Source organism: Hyperolius riggenbachi, chromosome 1, assembly GCF_040937935.1.
Source record: "Hyperolius riggenbachi isolate aHypRig1 chromosome 1, aHypRig1.pri, whole genome shotgun sequence".
NCBI lineage: Eukaryota > Metazoa > Chordata > Amphibia > Anura > Hyperoliidae > Hyperolius > Hyperolius riggenbachi.
Window position 1 is genome coordinate 618,419,113 of NC_090646.1, and position 24,687 is coordinate 618,443,799.

The window sequence follows — 24,687 nt, forward strand, 5'->3', positions numbered from 1 at the left end:
ATTCATTTTCACAAACAGACCATCAGGGGGCGCTGTATGACCGATATTGTGGTGAAACCCCTCCCACAAGAAACTCTGAGAACCGTGGTACTCCTGGCAGTTACCTGTCTGTGAACCTTGTTGCATTGTGGGAAATAGCTGTTTACAGCTGTTTCCAACTGCCAAAAAAGCATGCAGCAGCTACATAACCTGCCAACAGTAAATATGACACCATGTGATAAATGTCAGAATGTGAATCAGGGTTTTAAAATATTTTACAATGGGCAAACACTGACTAAATCATTCATACATAATTATTGTGAAAATTAATCACTTTTTTTATTACATTATTTTCACTGGAGCTCCTTTTTAAATATCTGCGACCCACATTTAGAATAGCAATGCTGGCACCACCCATCCACATTGATCCAATTGGACTGCAGGTTGTCACCTGGGTATGCTTCACTGTTTGTAGTAAAAGATGTTCTTCGAGTGCCACTTGAATGGCTGCTTCTCCTCTGGAGGAGTTCTCCTCTGTGTTGCAGGACATACTATCTGCACATGCTGTGTTGGGGGGGGGGGGGGGGGGGGGGGGCATACATCGGATTTGGTTAAATGGGAGACATAAGGGCTGCACATGGTAACAGGCAATAGTTTACACTACCTAGGCTCAATATAATGTTTTCTACATTTTTTGTATACTCCGGCCCCCCAGAAGTCTGAAGTGTGTTGACTCGGCCCTTGAAAAAGCCCTGAAAATTTGGGGACCTCTGTCCTAGAGCGATGCAAGACCAGTAAAAAGCAACGGACACTAGAAGCTGCACGCAGCATCTCAGAAAATTCAATTGACTGCGGCACTTTCGCAGTTGCTGGCAATCGACGGTAAACGCATTGAGATGAATGCTGCCAGGGGCTGCATAGTGTACTGGTTAAGGGCTGTGTACTGGGTTTGAAACTCAGTTCTTCCTGTTCAATAAGCCTGCACCTAATCAGTAAGGGGTCCTTGGGCAAGACTCCCTAACTCTGCTACTGCCTATAGAGTGCGCCCTAGTGGCTACAATACATACAGCTCCTCATCTGTTTACTAACCTTGTGGTTGCTAAGGACATACCTACTCTTTCCATTCATCAATAATGATTTTCAGTGCATTTTTCTTGGCAGGACTGTGAATGAGCCGCTCCAGATGACAGGACTAAGTGACTTTGCAGATATTCTGGGCGATCTGATGGCAGGAGGGGTGTCGGCCTCAGAACTAGGACTGACCACAGCCCAGGCAGAGGCGCTGTCCAGGTATGATCGTCCCGCTACAGAGGAGACCCTGACAAATCAGTGTAGTCATATTATTAAAGCAAGCAATGGCACCAACATATCTCTCTCTAGGGGCCGGATGCAGTGAAGTATGTTAAAGTTGCTGTGCGCTGGTAGCCCATGACAATTTTACCGTTATTATCGCCGGGTAACACCGCCCATTAACCCTTACCGCCAAGAGCGCTACCTGGATAATATGCATGTTGGTACGGTAATGCACGGCGTTCTGCGTGTTACCATAGCAATGCATGTGAGTTACCGTACTCTACTGCATCAGGCCCTGAGTCAGTAAGGTACATTGAAAATAATTAAGCGGAATTGACTGAAGATTCTTCCGATCTGCTGGCAACTATAAGGAGAGGTTTTTCAGTCACTACTTGTTCTGTGAGGGATGATGATGATGATGATGATGATGATGATGTGAGGTGTCTCACTGCACAGAAGCTGGATTTGCGGCCAAGGCAGACCCCATCGCCCACCTCTGCAGAGAACCATCATACACTGTTGTGTGCACAGTGCAAGCCCCACCACCCAATTATACTACCTATATTCCCAACTGTCCCTCTTTCAGAGGGACAGTCCCTCTTTGGGAGCCCAGTCCCTCTTTCTTATCTCAAAAAGTTGGGAGATATGATACAACCTTACCTGTCTCTCATCTGAATAATGCATACCGCATGTCTTGGTGACTTGGGGCCTGCAGGTGCAATCTGACCCTTTATCTGGGCACTGCAACTAGTGACTTCCTACAAAGTATCTGGAGTTGCGTAATAATAATTCAGTTTAATCGATTTCAGTGGGAGGAGGGGATACTTGACACCAGCATGTCCAAGCAACAGCGACCAGCCATGAGTCTGATCCAGTGCTTTCCCCAGGGTGAGGCAGGACAGGTGATCAGATCATGAGGTGAGCATCACATGACGGATGACGCTCATATAAAGTGTCACATATACAACCGCACAGCGAGATGTGATGTTTATTAGAGCAGAGCTGGGCGGTTTGGGTCTTTTTACAGTGTGTAGTAAGTCACAGCAGGGTCTGTGTAATTACTCTGTGCACCTGCAGGTTATAAAGGGGAGGCTGAGTGCAAAAGCCACGTAGCAGCTCAGGCAGGCCTGTTGTCTGTCATTAGTTCAGGTGTAATCGGAGTCTAGTCCTTTGTCATGGGTTGCTTTCAGCACTGCCTGGTCCTTTGAAAGTTCTCTTTCATGTTTAAAGTCACAGCCTCTGCTTTGTCCTCACAGGCAGCGGCCCCACCTCACTTCAAAGAGAAGCCAGAAAGAGCGGGCGGAGCTGCGGATGTGGATGAAGAAAAAGCAGAGGGAGCGGCTGGCTGAGCACCGGAGACAGCTGGAGGAGCTCAGAGGGCGAGAGCACAACCGATTCCAGCCAAAGCACAACGCTGTACGTGAAGCGTAATTTTCTGCTCTCTGATGCTTGTCACACAGGGGAGCAGAGGATGCTGGGAGTTCAGAGGGAGATGGTGACAAGCACTGTAAAATATTTATGTATATTACACTCAACAGCCACTGTGTAAACCTATGATGGTGGCTGGATAGTGTAATGGTTAAGGGCTCTGCCTCCGACACAGGAGACCTGGATTCAAATCTCAGCTCTGGCTGTTCAGTAAGCCAGCACCTATTCAGTAGGAGACCTTAGGCAAGTCTCCCTAACACTGCTACGGCCTATAGAGCGCATCCTGTTAGTTGTGTTTATGAAAATAGCCCAAAGTGCTGCTCATATTAGCGGCTAGAAAGATTGCTCAGGTTCACAGTGTCCATTAGCAGACATGATGAAGGGAATCGGTCAAATTATGGAGAACCATCAAATCACCTGGGTACCCTGTGACACAAGCCATATATAACCCTGTCCATTGTGTACATGGCTCAGCTCAAAACCGGCGGAGGATGCTGCCTTTAGTTTGGGTATACAGCTCAGTAAAGCTTTGGGTGTGCTATAAACCAGCAAGTACACCTGAAGTGAGGACATTGAGGCTGCCATAGCTATTTACTTTTAAACAATACCAGTTACCTGGCATCCTTCTGATCTTTCATGCATTATTAGTGTTAGAATCATACACCTGAAACAAGCATGCGCCAAATCCAGTGAGACTTCAGTCAGAGAAACACCTGATCTGCATGCTTGTTCAGGGTCTATGGCTAAAAATATTCAAGTCAGGGGATCAGCAAGCCAGCCAGGCAATCTGCATTGTTTTAAGTAAGGATCTGGAGACTGCCATATTTATTTCTTTTTAAAGTACACCTGAACTGAGAGGGATATGGAAGCTGACCTATTTATTTCATTTTAAATAATACCAGTAAGTGGCGTAGCTAAGGAGCTATGGGCCAAGCAGGAACCTATAAATCCTCATCGTTAAAAAAAAAAAAAAAAAAAAATACAGTATTGCCTTCTTAAAGCACACCTGACCAGAGGTAACGCTACCTAAGGCAAGCACAGAGGTACATTCATGCTGCATCCACATACTTCTGTGTGTTTTCCGTTCCTTTCCTCGTTACCTCTGGCCCCTGTAATAACTTCTTGAAAAATTAGAAATTTGCATAAATTTGCAGACAGGAAAAGGCAGGCTTTCTGCAATGTTCCCTCCTAGTACCCTCCCATTCACTACACTTCCCCGCCCCATTCACTACTCTTAAAAGACAAGCGATGCCAGCTTGTTAAAACATGGCCAGGATCAATAATGCAAGTGTATTGATCAGAGCCTCATGTTAATTACACTTAAAGGGAGTCTGAAGCCTTTTTGAAAATTAAAAAACAGATACTGACTTAAAGGGGAACTTCAGCCTAAACAAACATACTGTCATCAAGTTACATTAGTTATGTTAATTAGAATAGATAGGTAATATAATCTCTTACCCACCCTGTTTTAAAAGAACAGGCAAATGTTTGTGATTCATGGGGGCTGCCATCTTTGCCATGGGGGCAGCCATCTTTTTGGTTGAAAGGAGGTGACAAGGAGCAGGAGACACAGTTCCAACTGTCCTGTGTCCTGATATCCCCTCCCTGCTGCACACACTAGGCTTCAAATGTCAAATTCAAAATGTAAAATAAGAAAAAATTGCACAAAAACAGCTGAACGAGAACAACAAAATCATAAATCCCATCATGCTTTGCACAACATCAGGGGAAAAAAGCCTGGGCAGTTTTCTTCTGTGCAGCTAAAAATGAGGCTTGTATAAGAGAAACAAAGTTCTGATGCTGTGAAACTGTTAACCAGTTCACCCCCAAGGGTTTTTATCCTAACGGACCAGAGCAATTTTCAGTTGTCAGCGCTCCTCCCTTTTATTCCCTAATAACTTTATTACTACTTATCACAAGAAAATGATCTATACCTCGTTTTTTTCGCCACCAATTAGGCTTTCTGTGGATAGTACATTTTGCTAAGAATTTTTTTATTCTAAATGCATTTTAATGAGAAAAACAGAAAAAAAAGAAAAAAAATCATTATTTCTCAGTGTTCAGCCTTTATAGTTTTAAAATTAAACATTCTCCTGTGGATAAAACAAACACGTTTTATTTTCCCAGTGGTCCCGATAATTAAACCGTTTAGATTATGTCCCTACCACAATGTATGGCGACAGTATATTATTTTGAAATATAAGTGGTTATTTTTCTGTTTGTTCTGGCCATAATTACAAGCCCCTATGTAATAAATTAAAATTAATTTTCCCCCATAAAATATAGAATAAAAAAAGCTGAGTCCCTAAGGCAACTATTTATTTATTTTTTTTAAGCTGATTTTTTTTTTTACAAGTGTTTTTTTTGGGGGGGAGGGTTGGAAGTGTAATTTTATTAATGATGTGTATATACTTGAAAATGGATGTATTTTGTAGGTGTAATATACTTTTTGGCCACAAGATGGCGCTAGTGAACACTCATAGGCCGTGTTCATTTTTTTTTTTTTTTTTTTTTACACTTTATTAAACTGTTACATTTCCTGTTTATGTGAATGGACGTAGCCGCTGTTCGCGGTCACGTCCATTCACTCCAGGCACTGCGATTGGGTAGAGGACTGTTCGGTCCTCTTCCCCAATCACCCAGCACGGGATCCCGACGGTAATGGCGGCGGTAGCGGCGGACACACGGCGGTAGCAGCGGCGGGAATGCGCGACGTATTAAAACGTCATGTTGCTGTTAATAGCGGTAAGCATGACGTTTTAATACGTTAGGATGGCGGTAAATGGTTAAAGAAACACAAAGCCTTTTCAGTGCTGCTGAGTTGATTTTTAGTCCGGAGGTTCACTTTAAGGAGAGGGAAGGCTCTGGGTCCTAATGAGCCTCCCCATTCTCCTCCCGGTGTCCGCATTCCCTCGCAGGCTCCCCCGTTAGCAGTCCATGACCAGTTTGGTCGTGGACTGCTCCTTGCGGCTTTGGGAGACTTCAGCAACCTTCGGAAGCACTTGGGCTTCCGAAGATGGGCTGCTCCATACTGCGCAAGCGCCCTCTCCGGCACACTCGTGCATGCACAGTACAAAGCCGCCGGTCTTCGAGAGCCCAAGCGCTTCTGAAGACTGATGAAGTCTCCCGCAGAGGGAGATTCAAACCGTGTTGCCTGCAGGGGAACGAGGACACCAAGAGAACAACGGGAAGGCTCATTAGGACCCAGAACCTCCCCTCTACTTAGGTAAGTATCTCTTTTATATTTTTAATAACACTACAGAGTCACTTTAACCACTTGAGGACTGCAGTGTTAAACCCCCCTAAAGACCAAGCTCACTATTGATAAATTGGCCACTGCAGCTTTAAGGCCAAGCTGCAGGGTCATACAACACAGCACACGAGGGATTCCCCCCCCCCCCCCTTTTCCCCCCACCAACAGAGCTCTCTGTTGGTGGGGTCTGTTCACTTCCCAGTGTATGGAGGGGACAGCCGTGTCACACGGCTGTCCCCAGTACACCGTTGCTGCCGATCGCAGCGCTGTACAAGTAAATAGACGGCGATCACGCCGTATAACAGTCTCCCGATTGCCGCTCGGAGACTGAAGAGGGGGCGGAGCTCCGCCCTCCGAGCATGAGATGCGCGCACAGCCTGCGCACGATCTCATGCAAATTAGAGCCCCAGGACTTGACGCCAATTGGCGTCAGGCGGTCCTGGGGCTGCCGCCGCGACCACACCCATTGGCGTAGGGCGGTCTTTAGGTAGTGCCCCATACGGGTACTTTTCTTGGGAGAGGGAAGCCTCAGGATCCTCCATCCTCTTCCCCTGACCCATTTCAGCGATGTCCTGTTTGCAAAACCACTTGATGATGGCGCACACATGCGCATTAGCACAGACCCATGGGGGTTCAGCGGAACAAAACACGAGCACACTCGAGTACTGCGCTGACACAGTGCAGCCGCACTGCAGAGGTCCCATTGCTGGAACAACTTGGTGGAGGAGGATGGGATACGTCTCCGGAGGATCTAGAGGCTTCCTCCTCCAGAGGAAAGTATCTAAATTTGGCCATCGCACACCTTACAGGTTTGCTTTAAGTTCTGCACACTAACACCAAAGGTTACCTACAGCCCAGCAACAAGTGTGTCGGCTATATGGCTTTCTGGGTGTTTTCGTGTATTAACTTTACCCTTGAAGCTGAAAGACCCTTGCTGGTGAGTATAGGCAGGGGTCCCCAAACTTTTTCGATCAAGGGCCAGGCCAACATACTTCAGACTGCTGGGGGGCCGGAACATACATAAAATGATGTTGAAAACCATTACATTGAGTCTAGGTATTGATTCCCCCCCAGTCATGCCTGGAGGAGAACTCCCAGCAGCAGCCATTCAGTCATGCAGTGCCTGAAAAAAGTCTTTGTGCACCAGACAGTGAAGCATACCCAGGTGACAACCTGCCATCCAATTGGACAGCAGTGTCACCTGATGCATGAGTTGGAAGCCAGCAAATTACTGCTCGCTGGCTTCTAGAGTATGTGGATGGGTGGTGCCAGCACTGCTATTCTAAATGCGGGCCGCCAATATTTAAAGGTGCAGTGAACTACATCTATAAGTTATACATTTTGTATTTGGGGGGCCAGTGAAAACGCCTAAGGGGGCCGCATTCGGCCCGTGGGCCTTAGTTTGAGGACCACTGGTATAGGGGATGTTTTCTGCGTAGGGATTACACAGTGAGGTCAGTAGGAGGAGAGAAGGGGGGAGTTGAAGACAAAATTTTAATTGGAAATTTAATTTTAATAGTATGTTTTTTGTTTTCTTTCAGAATACTTTAGGCTCTTCAAAAACAATTCAGCAAAGCCAAAGAACAAAGGGGGAAAAAGACCGGTAAGCCAGAGCTGTTACTTTACTTCTATAGTTCCACAGGGTAACCAATTCGTTTTTGCAAAATCTCTGCAGAGAGCCTGAACAGGTTATAAAATCAGAATTTGCACTTACCTGGGGTTTCCTCCAGCCCACCGTAGCCTGCAAGGTCCCCCCACCCCACCCCATCCTCCTGGCTCCTTCCCTGGTCCCGGCTCCGTTACACGGTGACTTTTGCCTGAAATCGTTAGGGCTGCTTCCCGCCGCAAACTATATGCATCATCACCCCAGCTGGCTAAGCGTCATCACGCTGTTAGAGAACCGCACATGCGCAGGACTCACGCCAGCCGGTGTGATGACGTGTAGCTGGCCGGCGTGATGACGCGTATCGTCCGCAGCAAGAAACAGCCCTAAGGACTTCACGCCGAAGTTGCCCAGGGCCAGGGATCGAGCCAGGAGGACGGGGGAGGGGGGTCTCGCGAGCTACGGTGGGCTGGAGGGGAAGCCCCAGGTAAGTGCAAATTCTGATTTTATAACCTGTTCAGGGTCCCTTTAAAACCCTCCACTAGATAGTGCCGCAAAGTGCAGTGTTGTCTTCTTAAAACGACAGGCAATTGCAGACCTTCATGTCCACATGTTGAAATAGTCCAACCACCACCCATGCATGGCCTACAGAACATAAAGTAATAATTTTCCACTCACCATCCTGAATCCCTCCATTAAAGGACAGGTCAGAGGAAAATTAAAAATCACGAGCAGCACGGCCTTGTGCAGGTGCAGTAGATGCCGACCTGCAACGGAGGGGACCCCGGAGCTGTTGAAAGGGACACATTGGCTGCCAGGGGCTGGAGGAAGCCCCAGGTAAGTAGATCTTGTTTGTTTATTTTTTATTTATTTTATTTTTTTACTCAGACCTTTCCTTTAAAGCGGAACTGTAAATTCTTGTAAAAAAAAACCAAAAAACCGTTTCACTTACCTGGGGCGTCCCCAAGCCCCCAGCAGCCGTCCTGTCCCGCGCCGGTCCTGCCCAAGCCTCCGTTCTCCCACCCCACTACTTTCGTTACCGCTGACTTGCAAGTCAACGGCAACTGTGCCTGCGCACCCTGGGGAGCCCGCAATAGCATCCTGCGCTAATGGCAAATAAAGCTTCGCATAGCCCAGGGCACGCAGGCGCAGTTGCCGACGACAACGGTAACAAAAGTAGCTGGGGTGGGAGAACGGAGGCTCGTGCAGGACCAGCGTGGGACAGGACGGCTGCTGGGAAGCCCCAGGTAAGTGAAACTGTTTTTTTTTATTTTTTATTTTTTTTTTACAGTTCCACTTTAAAGGAAAGGTCTGAGTAAAAACAAACTAACAAAAAAAAACAAGATCTACTTACCTGGGGCTTTTTTTTTTTTTTTCTTTAGAAATTTACAGTTCCGCTTTAAGGGCCTGTGTTCTGCACACAAGCTAGAAGTAATAGCCTGCATGCTAATATTCTTAAAGGACAACTGTAGTGAAAAGAATTTAGAGGCTGACATATTTATTTATTTGTAAACAATGCCAGTTGCCTGGCAGCTCTGCTTATCCATTTGGCTGTAGTAGTGTTGGAACCACATTGAAACAAGCATGCAGCTAATCTTGTCAGATCTGCAATCATGTCAAACACCTGATCTGCTGCATGCTTGTTCAGGGTCTATGGCTATAAGTATTAGAGGCAGAGGATCAGCAGGGCTGCCAGGCAACTGGTATTGCTTAAAAAGGAGATAAATATTGCAGCCTTCATATCCCTTTCGCTACAGTTGCTCTTTAAAGACTCATTTATTGTACTTTTTATAGTCCTTGTACATTCCACATCCCTTTCACACTTGAGCTATTTCCACTCCAGTGTCCTACCACCCTTTTATAAACACATTCTATTATTATTGATTTATAAAGCACCAACGTATTCTGTGGTGCTGTACAAAGTAAGAGAAACACACATGGGGTACATAATAATAGACAATGATATACATCAAATATGGACAGTGGTACAAAATACAGAAATGGTGGTTACAATGAAACATGATGGGTAACCTGTATAACAGAAAGCGAGCTACAAAAAGAAAAAAAACATTCCAAGACCCCAAAGGGAGAGAGAGCCGTGCCCTTGCGAGCTTATCTAAATGAAGTTTTGCACTGAGCCATCATTTTGTCTTCTTTGATCCGTGTGTTCCAGGCTGCTGCTGTCTCAGCATCACATGCATCGGGTATCGGATGCCATGAATCTCATGCAGGAAATGCTATCAGATCAGGTTCCAGCCGCCAGTGCCAAACCCAGCAGACCCCAAACCTCAACCTCCAGATACCAGGGGGCTCAGGCTGCTTCTAGAGGGTAAGTTGGTGTAAGCATTAGACTTGTAGGTTGGTGTTTTCTTAGGGTCATATCCGAAGGCCGACTGGGTAGCTAGGAACTAGTCACCAATTGCAACCAGTGGCTGCCACTAGCTGCTGTCTCTGGCAAATCCATTCAGCTGAGTCACATGATCATGTTAGAATTAGACCTGGACGTTTAACCACCCCCTAAAACCTGCACTGTGTGCACAGATCATTTGCTGGCAATACAGCAACTGTACATCCATTTCCTAACTGTATTTCAGTAGAGAACCACTGAGGCACTGTTAGCCTTACCAGATGGTGCATGTTTTATCTGTAACAACTTCCATCAAACATTTGAAAGAATCACAGGAACCAAGTGCCACTTTTTTTTCCTGCAGTTTCTTCTGGTTTCAAATAGCTATAGGAGCTGCCATGTTCCTCCCTCCCCTTCTCTCTACCCTTAATTATCTATCTGGAGGGAAGGTATGAAGATAGCATCTGTGACTTCTCTTAATTCTTTAAGTACAGTGTCCTATCCCCCCCTCCCCCCTGCTGGTGAAAGCTTTTGTTTGCTCTCTGCTGTCTGCAATAAAATAATTACATCAATCCTTATCTGCCTTACATTTCAGCGGTTGGGCAGGCCTAGGAAGTAAGGTAATAAAAAGCCTCTGTAAACCTTTAAATGTAAAAAAAAAACCTAAAATGTAAGTTTTTTTTAATTAATGAGCCACATTGTCAGCAGGCATTTTTAATGTAGTATTGAGATGCCCTGGATGCTAAAAATGGTGCTTGGTTCATTTTTAACGGGCCAGTTGTGGAAAGGCCCGCAGGGTAGCATGGCACATGTTTTAGAGCAGTGTTTCTCAACATTTTATTGGTATGTACCCCTTTTAAAACCCTGTACTCACCAAGTACCCCCTAGCATAGCAAACATTATCACACGTACCCCTTGACAAATATACAATTGATCGTAGTCATGGTAATTGGTTCTAAACTATTTCCAAGCATTTAGTATTGCTTTTATTTTGCTAAAACACAGATTTGGTGTAACCATCAGAAGCAGGGGAGCCTCTACGCATAGGCAGTGTAGGCCATTGCCGGGAGTGCCATTGGTCCTGGGGGCGCCATGTTGCTGGATTAAGCCACGCCCCTGGTCTAAGCCGCGCCCCCTGACTGAAACCACACCTGCTGACCAAGTCCCGCCCCCACGGGTGTTTTATTACTTGCTTCTGCTGCATCTGCTTAACATAAGTTGCAGGCAGCTGCCACTGTGTCCTTCTGTGCCTTGTACATCCTCCCCCTCCCCCTTGTGCCTCTTTCTGTCCCTTTTGTGTCTCCTTCTGTCTCCTTGTGCCTCCTTCAGTCCCTTGTGCCATGTCTGACCCCCTGTTTGTCCTCCTGTCTCCCTTTATGCCTCCTGTCTCCATTTGTGCCTCCTATCTTCATATGTCTCCTTCAGTCCCCCTGTGCCACCTCTGCCTTCTTCTGTCCCCCTGTGCCTCCTTATGTCCCCTTGTGCCTTTCTTTGTCCCCCTGTGCTACTACTGCCCCCCTGTTCCTCCTGCAGTCCCACACTGCCTCCTTCTGTCCTCATGTGCCTCCTTCTGTCTCCCTTTGTGCTTCATTCTGTCTCCATGTGCCTCTTCAGTCCCCATGTGCTACCTCTGCCCCCTGCGCCTTCCTTTGTCGCCCTGTGCCTCCTTCTGTGCCCCTTTGTGCCTTCTTCTGTCTCCCTGTGGCTTTGTCTGTCCCCCTCTGCCTCCTTCTGTCTCACTGTGCCTCCTTACAACGCCCTCTGCCTTTTTCTATCACCCTTTTGTGCCCCCTTCTGTCCCCCTTTGTGCATCATTCCTTTCCCCTTTGTGCCTCCTACTGTCTCCTTGTGCCTCCCTTTGCCCCCTTTATGCTTTTTTTCTGTCCCCCACCGTGCCTCCTTTGTGCCTCCTTATTTCCTCCTGTGCCTCCTTTTGTCTCCCTTTGTGCCTCAATCTGTCCCCATTGTGCCTCCTTCTGCCCCACTTTGTACCTCCTTCTGTCCTTTTTTGTGCTTACTTCTGGCCCTCATGCCTTCTTCTGTCCCCCTGTACCGCCCGCTGCCCCTCTGTGTACCTCCTTCTGTTCTCCTTTGTGTATCATTCTGTCCCCTATTGTGCCTCCTTTTATTGTCCATTGTGCCTCCTTGTATTCTCCATTGTGCCTCCTTGTGTCCCCCTGTGTGCCTCCTTCTGTTCCCTTGTGCCTCCTTCTGTCCTCCTTTGTGACTTCTCCTTACCCTCATGCCTCCTTCTGTCCCCCTTTGGCTCCCTATATCATCCTATGTGCCTCATGAAAGTGGAGCCCTGTGTATTTTCTGGTGAAACGCTGCCTGCATTGTGTATTTCTGGTGAAATGCTGCAGTCTTTACATGTGTTTTTCTGGTGAAATGCTGCCACAATAAGTGTAATTTCTGGTGAAACACTGTTGCATTATGATTATTTTCTGGTGAAACACTTCTGAAATACGTGTATTTTCTGGTGAAATGCGGCTACATTACGATTACTTTTGGGGGAAGGGGGGTACGCACCACAGGTTTTCTTGCCTGGTGTGACAAAATGGCTAGAGGCACCCCTGATCAGAAGTACCCCCTGGGGTACGCGTACCACAGGTTGAGAACCTAGGTTAGAGAATGTTAAACTCCCACATTTGGCTCCCTTTGAAATGTTCACGTGAACTAAGCCTTAAAGTGTATTGAGTTCTTGTTGCAGCTACTAGTTGTCAGTGTGGCCCATGGGCTTAGGGGTAAGCCAGATCCCCAAGTGTCCGGATTCTCTTCCTGGGCTTTACAAGGCACAAGCACCCTGTACGTTTGCAGTATTTATTTGGTCACATTGGCATCTATTCATAAAGCATTTCCGCATGCGGTAATGCTCAAAACAGCTGACTTTACCGACCATTTAGCAAAGTGTCCATTCATAAAAGCTGTTTCCGCATGAAAAGCTACAATTCCTGAGCAGTGCGGGAAATTACCACCTTGTGCGGTGATTATCACAACACATGTCACTGAAGGTTAATTCATAAAGATTGGAGACTGTTTAGAAAAGGAGATAAGCCAGCCAGCGATAACAGGCAAGATAACAGACAAGCTAATGTGGACAGACCTCCCAGGCAGCTGAAGTGAGAGCAGAACAAAAAAGGCATCCTGGAAAACCAAGGCTGTGTTTTTTACCCCTTGGGTACCTGTTTTCAGATATATTTCACATCAGAAAGTCTGCATGTGTAACATTTCTTGAAGGTCTTCTAAGCTGCAGCAATTAAATAGATTGTTTAGAAAGTCTATTAGACAGATTCAGGGCAAGGAGAGGCAATTTAAAAAAAATGTAAAGGGAAGCTGGGGCTGCCTCCTTTATAGCAATTCTGTCTCTGCACAGAAAAAATGTATCAACTCAGCCAGCACCGCTAGTTTAGTGCAGGAATTCCCCGACCTATTATCGCAAGTGTAAACTTTTTTATGAATTAGCACACAAAAGTCTAAAATACCGATGCAGTATTTTCCCTCCAAGATTTTTTTCCCCGCAAATGTTTTATGAATAGAGCCTAATGTGCTCTGTGACAGATTCCAAACTTGGGCTGGCCATACACACATTGATTTTTCCATTCGATTCCCAGCTGATTTGATCACTTTGTGATTAATTCAGACTGTTCTCTATTAAAAAAAAAAAAAAAACATTTATATCGCTTTTCTCCTGGTGGTCTCAAAGTGCCAGAGCTGCAGTCACTAGGGTGCGCTCTATAGGCAGTAGCAGTGTTGGGGAGTCTTGCCTAAGGTCTCCTACTGAATAGGTGCTGGCTTACTGAAAAGGAAGAGTAGAGATTTGAACAGAGGTCTCCTGTATCGATCCCTTAACCAGTACACTATCCAGCCACAACATACCCGATCAATTGCCTTTTGATTAATTCTATGCAGTTTATCGATCCAAAGTCTGATTAGGTACATTGGTAAATTTCTGTGCAGATGGACGGGGAAGGAGTGTTGGAGGATTGGTGGCAGCATTGCACTGAGAAGTACAGGGTTTGCAGTTTTGACTGATGCTCAGTAGATTTCAGCTGAAATCTATTGAAACTGAGTGTGCTGTGTAGGGTAGGAATCTATCGCTACCTGATAGGGATCAAGGCTTGGCAAATCATGCCCTAGTGAACCTCCAGACTAAAAATCTACTCAGCAGCACTGAAAAGGCTTGGTGTTACTTTAAAGACCCCTCTACACCATTAAATTCCTGGCGCGATCGATTCAATCGAATTCGATTAGATCGATTAAATCCGACATGTCCGATCGGGATTTGATCGATCGGCTGATCGGTTTCCATTGAAAATTAGCCAAAATCAATCACACAATCGATCGGACATGTCGGATTTACTCGATCTGTCTCCACGACTCCCCTATGCAAATCCCTTCATTGGCTTCCAATTCACTTCAGAATCAGCTTCAAGATCCTATGTTTGGCATACAAATCCATACACAAGTCCTGCCCAACCTACATCTCTGACCTGGTCAGCAGATATACACCTGGCCGCCCACTTCGCTCCTCCAACGACCTCCTCTTAACCACCCCACGCATCTCGCATTCCCATGCCAGACTGCAGGACTGCACTAGAGCTGCCCCTATCCTGTGGAACTCTCTCCCACTGCCCATCAGGCTCGCTCCCACCTTCAACACCTTCAAAAAAGCACTCAAAACTCACTTCTTCAAGGAGGCCTACATCAACTCAACACTGCCCTAATCCTTTCTGCCCATAACTTCTTGATGCACCCCCTCCTTTTGTGTCACCAACCCCTCCCTCTAGATTGTAAGCCTTTGGCAGGGCCCTCTCCCCTTGTGTATCATACTTGACTGTGTGCACTGTACCCAGAATTTGGAACTGGTAATTTTTTACCACTACCATTCCAGTTTATGATCTGGCATTGTACTCCTATCTGCATTGTGTTGTGTATCTTATTGCTATTACCTGTATTGTTGTATCTATGGTCTGTTACCTGTATTGTTCTGTCACCCCTGTTATCATTGTCTGTAATCTTATTTATTGTACAGTGTTGGCGCTATATAAATCTAATAAATAATAATAATAATAATCAAATTCGATTGCACCTGAAATTGAATGGTGTAAAGGGGGCTTTACAGTTTCACAGCATCAGTACTTTGTTTTTCTTAACCAAGCCTCATTTTTAGCTGCACAGAATCTAAGCTCCGCCCTATCAAAGAAATCTACCCAGGCATTTTTCCCCTGATGCTGTGCAAAGCATGATGGAATTTTTGGTGTTCTCGTTGCCTAGCGCGCACAGCTGGGAGGGGTGATCAGCACTCAGGACAGTTGGAACTGTGTCTCATGCTTCCTGTCATGTCCTTTCAACCAAAAAAATGGCTGCCCCCATGAAATCACAAACATTAGCCTGTTCTTTTAAAACCGGGTGGGTAAGAGATTATATTACCTATCTATTTTAATTAACATAACTAATGTAACTTAAAGGACTTACGAGGCGAACTTAGTAAAAAAAGTTAATTACTTGCCTCATCTTCTATGGCACGGAGGACGCCGTCCGCGCCCTCCGTGTGTATCCGCCGGGTCCCCCTGCTCATTAGCCCCCCGGGCCGGCTGCCGACCCCACGGCCCAGGTCGGGCTCTCTTGCCTCTCCCAAAATGGCCGCTTGATCTGGCCGCGGCTGCGCAGTCCGCATAGCCACGAGTGCGGCTGCGCAGCTCTAGGGCCAGCCTCCCGTTCCACGCAACGTAGCGTGGATCGGAGGGTTTGGCCCTAGAGCTGCGCAGCCGCACTCGGCGGATCGGCATGGAGGGCGTGGACGGCGTCCTCCGTGCCATAAAAGATGAGGCAGGTAATTTAACTTTTTTTTACTAAGTTCGCCTCGTAAGTCCTTTAATCACAGTATCTTTGTTTAGGCTGAAGCTCCTCTTTAACCCACGTATTACTAGCTTTATGGTGAATAGGCTCTGTCAGTCGTCTGAAATACATTCTTATGGCAAGGAGGCTGCCATTCTCCAGGCATTGAGCTTTGGCAGATCTTGTAGATCTAGGTTCAGTGAAAATGTTCTATAAACTGCAGTAATATACCCACGAACTGTGCAATACCAGCAAGTGATTGATCCATCCTAAGGATATCCAGAATGTAGAATAAGCAGCCAGACATTATCATTATTTATTGCCCAAGTCCTGTATGATCTGTCTAGCATGGAAGTCTTCAAACCAGTGGTTGGAATGAGCTTTCAGTTTATAATTCTGGCATTCATTACCTGTTGGCTGAATAAAAGATGCACCTAGAATTATACCCACACTGTTCTCTTATGTCACTGTTGCAGATCTCACACGGTGGGTAGAAGTCGATCTGCTGGCCATGCTGGGAAGAGCAGGTCACCTACCAGACCTGGCATCCTTCAACCAAGATCCTCGTCTGCTGCTTCACGGACCCAAATCAGAGGTAGGAAGGTGTTCAGAAATTGGGATCAGGTCCTGCACTGATGTATTTTCAGCAGCATCCATAGATGATTTCAAAAATCAAAAAGGTCCGCACACTCACGTGATCCAAGATCAAGGTTTATTAAACCAACGTGACACAAGTCCACTCCATACACCAATACATAGATGATTTCAGGCCAGTGCCAGGACCTGAATGTGTTCTGAGAGGTAATTAGTTGACCACTTGCAGAGCACAAGCTCAGTGCTAGATATGTGAGTATTGTGAATTGTATCCAAGACATCAGAGGCACTGTGGTCTTCGTCTTAAGCTACTTCACACACTAGTGTTAGCTGTCAGGATCAAACTCGATAGCTTGTACTGTAGTGAAGAAGCTTCCTTCAGATGTGTCTCCTGGCTACAAGAAGTGACGACAGTGCGGCACAACTGAGCAGCTTCTGGCGGCCAGGTTAAGCAGGGGAATGAAGCACTCGTCCATCACTGTTGCTTAAAGTAAACTTGTGAAATAGAAAAGTGTGCCTAAGGGGGTTACTCCCCTTGGGAGGGGGAAGCCTCTGGGCATGCATGCTGACTCCATCCCACTCGGGCTCCGGCGGAAATAGTTGAGCACGACCGGGGTCGTGCTACTGCATGGTAGAGCGGACCTGATCTGGCCGGCTGTTTTCAAAGAAAGCTAGCACGAGATGTCGTCAAGCAGACTTCCTGGGGTCCCACCGATGGAACAAGTCTGCGGAGTAGGCAAGGGGAAGTCTCTTTAGGACCCAGAGGCTTCCCCCTCCCGATACCCCCTCTGTGGGGGCACTTTTCTTCCCTTCAGGTACACGTTAAACATCTGACATGTCAAAACATTCTTTCAGCCCTGACAGCTTATATTGTTTGGTGAGCTGCACACCCAAAATTCCTTTTGCAAAGTCTAAACTTTTTATCTGTTCAACTGAGGATTTTTCTTTTTCTAGACAAGTTAAGATTTTCTTGAATACTCTCCACTGTTCAAATCCAGGGGCGTAATTAGAAATCACCATGTTTCCCCCCTCCCTCATATCGGGCTCTCCCTTCAGCGCACCCCCTCCCCCCCCCCCCCCCCCCCCCCAGCATCAATAAGTGGCGGCAGGCAGGAACACATACCTCCATCCACTGCAGACGTCCGATCTCTAAGTTCCTCACGCTACTTCCTGTTTAAATAGGAAGTAGTGTCAGACACTTAGAGAGCGGAACCCCCGGCGTATGGAGCGCATGGAGATTTGTGTTCCTGCCCGCCCACTGTCCCCCCTTCCTCGCCGATGTGTGGCCATGCTCTCCCTTCATGCTGCAATACCTCCTGCTCCCCAAAACTGCTCTGAGCCCCCCCTGCGGATGCAGAGGCTGCAGCCCCTATTGTTACGCCACTGTGTTCTGACATAACTCTCACCTTGGTCGCACCCACAGGCATTTGGGGTTAAAACACACCTGAAGTGAGACGGATTTGGAGGCTGACATATTTATTTCCATCGCCCTTTCCCTGGCTGTCCTGCTGATCCTCTGCCTCGAACTCTTTTAGCTATAAACCTTGAACAAGCATGCAGATCAGATGTTGCTGACTGAAGTCTGACTGAATTAGCTGCATGCTTGTTTCAGGTGTACGGTTCAGACACTCCTGATGCCAGAGAGATCAGCAGAATAGCCAGGCAACTGGTATTGTTTTTAAAATGAACTAAATATGGCAGCCTCCATATCCCTCTCACTTCAGGTGTCGAAAGCCAAGACTTTCATTTGGTTACATCCAAAGTCACAGCTCCTTGCTGCTGCTAGGTGGCACTGCTGTGTAGGATGTAGGCAGCCTCTCCAATCATTTTAATGGAGGAACTCTTTACTTTCCACTGCAAAGTACAGGGATTGGACAAAATAATGGAAACACCTTGAAAATCAACAAAATATATTTTAATATGATGTAGGACCACCTTTTGCGGCAATTACAGCCTCAATTCTCCGAGGTATTGATTTATACAAATTGTGAATTGTTTCCAAAGGAAATTTAGCCCATTCTTCAGTTAAAACACCCTCCAGTTCTTTTAGAGACAATGGCAGCGGAAATCGACTTCTTACTTGAATCTCTAATAACGACCATAAATGCTCAATAATGTTGAGGTCTGGGGATTGTGGTGGCCAGATGAGATGCTCAACTTCATTAGCATGTTCCTCGTGCCATTCTTTAACAATTCTAGCTGTATGGATTGGGGCATTATCATCTTGAAAGATGGCATTCCCCTCTGGAAACAGTTCTTGAACCATAGGATGAACTTGGTCGCCCAAAATTCCTAAATAGTCTCGGCTGTTAATTCTTTCATGAAGGGAAATCATTGGCCCAGTGGATTTCCAAGAAATGGCACCCCAGATCATGACAGAACCCCCGCCATGTTTTATGGTTGGGAGAAAGTAGTCTGGATGAAATGCTTCTTTCGGCTGTCTCCAAACGTACACTCGGCCGGAGGTAGAAAATAAGGTAAACAAAGATTCGTCAGAGAAAATCACATTTTTCCACTGCTTGAGGGACCAATTCTGGTGGTTTCTACTTTCTACACCACTCTAAACGCTTAGAAAACCTCTGCTCTCAAAGACAAATGTTTCAAATTGCAGCTCTTCCGTGGAATCCAGATTTGTGCAGCTCCCGACGAACAGTTTTGTGGAAACTGGGTTCTGTAGGTGTTCATTCAGCTCTGCAGTGATTTTAGGAGCCGTGGTCTTGCAAGCTTTTCTAACAATTCGATTTAGAGTCCGACGGTCTCTCTCAGACAACTTCGACTTTCGGCTACAACTGTGCTTTGCTGAGGACGTTTTTCCTACTCTTTCAAAGGCAGTCATTAATTTTTGAGATAGTACCTCTTGAAATGCCAAGCATTCGGGCAGTTTCTGTTACAGTAGCGCCTGCCATACGAGCACCAACAAGTTGGCCTCTTTGAAAGTCTGAGAGATATGCAATTTTTATAAATTATAACCAACTTTGGTTTAAATATCTCACATAATAAAAATAATTAAAAAAATGTAACATATGTCAAGTTTTGATTGCTTAAAACATGTTCAAAGATTATGATGCCAAAATGTTAGGTGTTTCCATTATTTTGTCCAACCCCTGTAGATTTAGCACTGGGGCTAAAGGTCCCCATATATCAGAAGATTATGGGCAGATTCGACAAAGAGACAAATTTATCGCTTATCGAATCTGATTAGAGATACATTTTGTCTTTTTGTCATATCTGCCCATATACTGCAGGCCGATTCCTGTCCGATTTTAGCTTGAAATCTTCAGGGAATCGGCTGAGCCCGCCGCCGTCCGAAATTGGTCACATCATTGGTCGGGCCTGCACTTGATGGCACCGATTTTCAACCAATTTGATAATAATCGAATTGGTTGGTTGATTGGCCGCCAAAGTCGCCTGATTCATGGGCACCTTAAGTGGTGGTAGGTACATATGGACAAATGAAGTCTTGGCTTTTCACATCACTCAGCCCTCGGTGGAGAGGGGGGGGGGGGGAAGGGAGAGGGTACTGGAGGCTATGAGTGGCATCTTTGATGACTACACTTAAAGTTCAGTTATCCTTCAATTACATTTATCCCAAACAACCTCGCTATTTACTTACATAAATAGTTACAGATTCCATAACACATTGGCCATCTCCTGTCCTCAATGCAACAACCTGGTCCTCAATGCAACAAAGACTGTTGAGCTGATTGTTGATTTCAGGAGGTACCCTCCCACTCACCCACCAGTCTACATAGGCGAGACCGAAGTCTCCAGAGTATCATCGGTCCGGTTCCTTGGCACAACCTTATCCACTGATCTAAGGTGGGAACAGAACACCATCAAAATTCAGAAAAAGGCACAGCAGAGGCTTTTTTTCCTGCGCCAACTGAAAAAATTTGGCATGCCTCGGGAGCTGCTGACCAGCTTCTACACCGCCACCACGGAGTCCATACTTTGCTCCTCAGTTATCGTCTGGTACGCCCGCGCAACGGCCAGCGACAGACATAAACTGCAAAGAATCATTAATGAGGCAGAAAGGATCATCGGATCGCCCCTACCACCTCTCGATCTCCTCCACGCGGCTAGGATGAGAAAAAGGGCCACCAGGATTTCCTGCGACCCCGCCCACCCTGGCAGCCACTTCTTTGAGCCCCTCCCATCCGGCCGCCGCTTCAGAACTATCCCATCCAAGACAACCAGGCGCAGGAACTCTTTCTTCCCTCAGGCAGTTCTGCTGCTCAACAACTCTGACCCCTGACTCTTCCGTCCTAGCCTGAAACCCAGCATACCTGCCTTAATGTTGCTCTTCTGCCTTCTCTTCTCTGTAGCCGTAAATTTATTGTAAATGCTGTTAGTATGTGTAACTTGTCGCCGTATGTAAAATGTACAACTGTCATTATCTACTTGCCCAAGCCATGTGTACCACAAGCAATTCTGAGTACGGCAACAACCGTACTTGGCGAATAAAACCATCTTGTATCTTGTAAAACTGCTTTGCAGCGCTCTGTATCCCAATGTAAAGTGCTCCACCCACAACAGAGCTTGCAGTGATCAGCAGTGACACACACAGAGCCACACCCAGAGCTTGCAGTGATCAGCAGTGACACACACAGAGCCACACCCAGAGCTTGCAGTGATTAGCAGTGACCCACACAGAGCCACACCCAGAGCTTGCAGTGATCAGCAGTGACACACACACAGAGCCACACCCAGAGCTTGCAGTGATAAGCAGTGACCCACACAGAGCCACACCCAGAGCTTGCAGTGATCAGCAGTGACCCACACAGAGCCACACCCAGAGCTTGCAGTGATTAGCAGTGACCCACACAGAGCCACACCCAGAGCTTGCAGTGATCAGCAGTGACACACACAGAGCCACACCCAGAGCTTGCAGTGATTAGCAGTGACCCACACAGAGCCACACCCAGAGCTTGCAGTGATCAGCAGTGACCCACACAGAGCCACACCCAGAGCTTGCAGTGATTAGCAGTGACCCACACAGAGCCACACCCAGAGCTTGCAATGATCAGCAGTGACACATACAGAGCTTACCGTGATCAGCAGTGACACATATAGAGCCACACCCAGAGCTTACTGTGATCAGCAGTGACACATACAGAGCTTACTGTGATCAGCAGTGACACATACAGAGCTTACTGTGATCAGCAGTGACACATACAGAGCTTACTGTGATCAGCAGTGACACACATAGAGCCACACACACAGCATGCAGTGATTAGCAGTGATGCATACAGAGCCACACCCAGAGCTTGCAGTGATCAGCAGTGACACATACAAAGCCACATCCAGGGCTTGCAGTGATCAGCAGTGACACTAATGCTGGGCATACTCTGGTCGATCCGGCGGCCGATTAGCCGCCGGATCGACCCCCGCCGCGTCCCCGCTCGGCCTGCGCGGATCGATTACCACTCGTCCCCGCCGGCTACAAAGCCACACACAGAGCTTGCAGTGATCAGCAGTGATGCATACAGAGCCACACCCAGAGCTTACAGTGATTAGCAGTGATGCATACAGAGCCACACCCAGAGCTTACAGTGATCAGCAGTGAACACACCCAGAGCTTGCAGTGATCAGCAGTGACACATACAGAGCCACACACAGAGCTTGCAGTGATCAGCAGTGATGCATACAGAGCCACACCCAGAGCTTGCAGTGACACATACTGAGCGGAGCTAGTGAAGCAGACCTGATATCTTATTTCTTTGTCTCTTCAGGAACAGCAACATTTGTGCTTCCAAAGAGCAATTCCGGAGGCCGAGCTCGCAGTGCGCCCAGCTATTCTGTCACTAGAAGATACGGTAAGAGATATTACCTCGGGGAGAGAGTGTGTGTGGCCCAGCCTGACCAATCACAGTCCAGCTGTAATGCCTCCCCTTCCATTGCCATTCATGTATTGAGGATGGATGTGCTGAGCCTCACTGCATTCCACATTTGACCCTGCGTCTTGAAGGGACAGACATACTGACCACTGTATATTTCCACTATTACTTCTTTACCGTAGCCGATTTCTACATTTTTGTGATATCAGCACTATGCATAGCAGCTTGGCAAGATCCTGCATATTCCCTCTTTTTGTGCAGCAATTATAGCTTATTATCTATAGCAACTGTCATTCACAAAGACATGGCATGGGGCCCCTGTGTTGGTGGTCCTTGGTTGAGAGAGGATGGCACCCAGCTTGACGACCTGGGATCTGTTTGTGAGGAAGTCTGTGATCCACAGGTGCAGGGAGGGGTGGACATTGAGCGCAGCAAGGTTCTCCTGAAGTATTTTAGGGCTGATGGTGTTAAACGCCGAGCTAAAGTCAAGGAGGAGGATCCTGGCGTATGAGTTTGGTCTATCCAGGTGCTCGTAGACTGACTCCAGGCAGATGTTGATGGCGTATTCGGTGGACCTGTTCGCTCTGTATGCAAACTGGTGTGGGTCTAGCAGGGGCTCTGAGACTTTTAGCAGGGGCATGACCATGCTCTTAAAATTTTTCATAATGAGGGATGTGAGAGCCACAGGTCTGAAGTTGTTGAGGTCGGTGACTCCCTGCTTCTTGGGTACAGGGAGGATGGTCGACCTCTTGACGCAAGCAGGAACTTTGCCTTCCTGGAGGGATCTGGTAAAGATGGCAGAGAGAATAGGAGCTAGCTGTTGTGCACCGGTTTTCAGGCATGCTGATATACCTGCTTGTGTCAAGCCCAATTCCGGCGTGCTTGGCGATAAATAAAATAAAATGATTCTGATTTCCTGATAGTTCATTGTACAAGCACAGATAATGTTACTGTAAACATGTGACTGTGTTTCCTGCTCAGTCACTCTTTCCTGCACTGGACTTTCAGCAATGGTAACCTGGACACACCTGTGTATAGTCTGTTTATTAGAGCAGTTTTTGCAGACACTGCTATTGGTTGAGTATTGATTCTGAAGGAGTTGAGGCCGTTTCTGTTAACTGTGATCAGCTTGTATCTGGATGCTTTCCTTATTCCTGGGTGTTCATTTCTGAGATCTGACCTTGCTTGGAGCTGTTGGAACAGCCACAGTCATGTATATCACTGAAGCATCACATGTCAGCCTCTTCCATTCCTACAGATCCAGCCCTTCCTGGAGACCGGATGTCACAGATCACTCGCAGGGGAATCCTGGCTGGAAAGAACAGAACTAACCTAACTGGCATCAGACCCATCCTTAAACCCACATCAAAGCCGCTCACGCCATTTCCCCAAGGTATGAATAAAACTGTCATGGCAACGCACAGTGAACTGGCAGTAAGGAGGATCATGACGCTCAACTCCCAACCATCATACCAGTCGGTGCAGGATCAGGCAAGCCAGGCCATGGTAGTAGAGAAATGCAAAAAGGATCCGCAAACCAGAGCAGGTTGAGGTAAAAAAAAGGGCTGAAATGTTTATTTGAAAAATCCACAGACTAGGCAATAAAATCACAGGATCAACTAACGCGTATCGGGCCTACCATCTGCCCTTAATCGTAGTTAAGAGTGTACCTGTGCGAGAGGAAATTTATGTGAAGCTAGGGGAGAGAAAGCTCCACCCCCAGGAACACACAAGCCGCCTCTTAAAGAGACATATATCCCCAAAGAATACAATATAAAAATACAATAATGACATTGAAAATATTACATAGAAATATAAAAATGTGTTGAGAAAAAGTTGTCACTGACAAACCATGGATGTAGAAATAGACAGGAGAGGAGAGAGGACAGCAGCGGCAAATCACATAGATCACTAACTAAGCACAACATGTATAGTTATGGAGAGGAAAAGGGCCTCAATGTGTATACACCAGGCTCAAATCCCATCTCCTATTTAAACCTTGTGGTATACGGGTGCCTAGCCTGTGAATCCAAAAGGCTTCACGTTTTAAAAGCAATCTCTGCAGATCACCTCCCCTGACTGGACAAACCACCCGCTCCACTCCCTGAAAGGCAAAAGAAGAGAGATCTCTCTCGTGTACTGTTTCAAAATGTTTAGAGACCGCAGATTTGCGAAAAGTGTTCCAGTTAGTACCACAATAATGTTCCGCTATGCGGGCTCTGAGGTGACGAGTAGTACACCCCACATATTGTATACGACATGTCATGCAGGAGATAACATAAATCGTGTATTTAGTGTCGCAGTTAACATACTGCTTAATAGGAAAACTTTTGTTATGGGCAAAGGAGAATATCGAATTACTTTTTTTGTGACACTGACAATAATTACACGTAGAAAACCCGCAAGGATAAGAGCCCACTGTGGCTAGCCAGGTCGGGGTGCGGGAAGAGGAGGGAGACCGGAAAAGGCTGGGTGAGAGAATGGACCCTAAAGTACGAGCCCTCCTGGCAGAAAA

The 24,687-nt window shown here is 46.7% G+C and overlaps 1 protein-coding gene across 7 annotated transcripts in view; it reads left to right on the forward strand.

Moving 5' to 3' along the window:
- The window catches only part of CPLANE1 (ciliogenesis and planar polarity effector complex subunit 1), a 154,217-nt gene that overhangs the window by 122,872 nt on the left and 6,658 nt on the right, over positions 1 to 24,687 (forward strand). For all 7 annotated transcript variants that reach the window (XM_068250647.1, XM_068250680.1, XM_068250697.1 and 4 more), the window contains 7 exons: positions 1,141 to 1,269; positions 2,529 to 2,688; positions 7,495 to 7,556; positions 9,730 to 9,885; positions 16,218 to 16,336; positions 22,068 to 22,151; positions 23,431 to 23,565. In XM_068250647.1, coding sequence (XP_068106748.1) covers positions 1,141 to 1,269; positions 2,529 to 2,688; positions 7,495 to 7,556; positions 9,730 to 9,885; positions 16,218 to 16,336; positions 22,068 to 22,151; positions 23,431 to 23,565 — 845 coding nt within the window. The remainder of the gene's footprint in view (positions 1 to 1,140; positions 1,270 to 2,528; positions 2,689 to 7,494; positions 7,557 to 9,729; positions 9,886 to 16,217; positions 16,337 to 22,067; positions 22,152 to 23,430; positions 23,566 to 24,687) is intronic.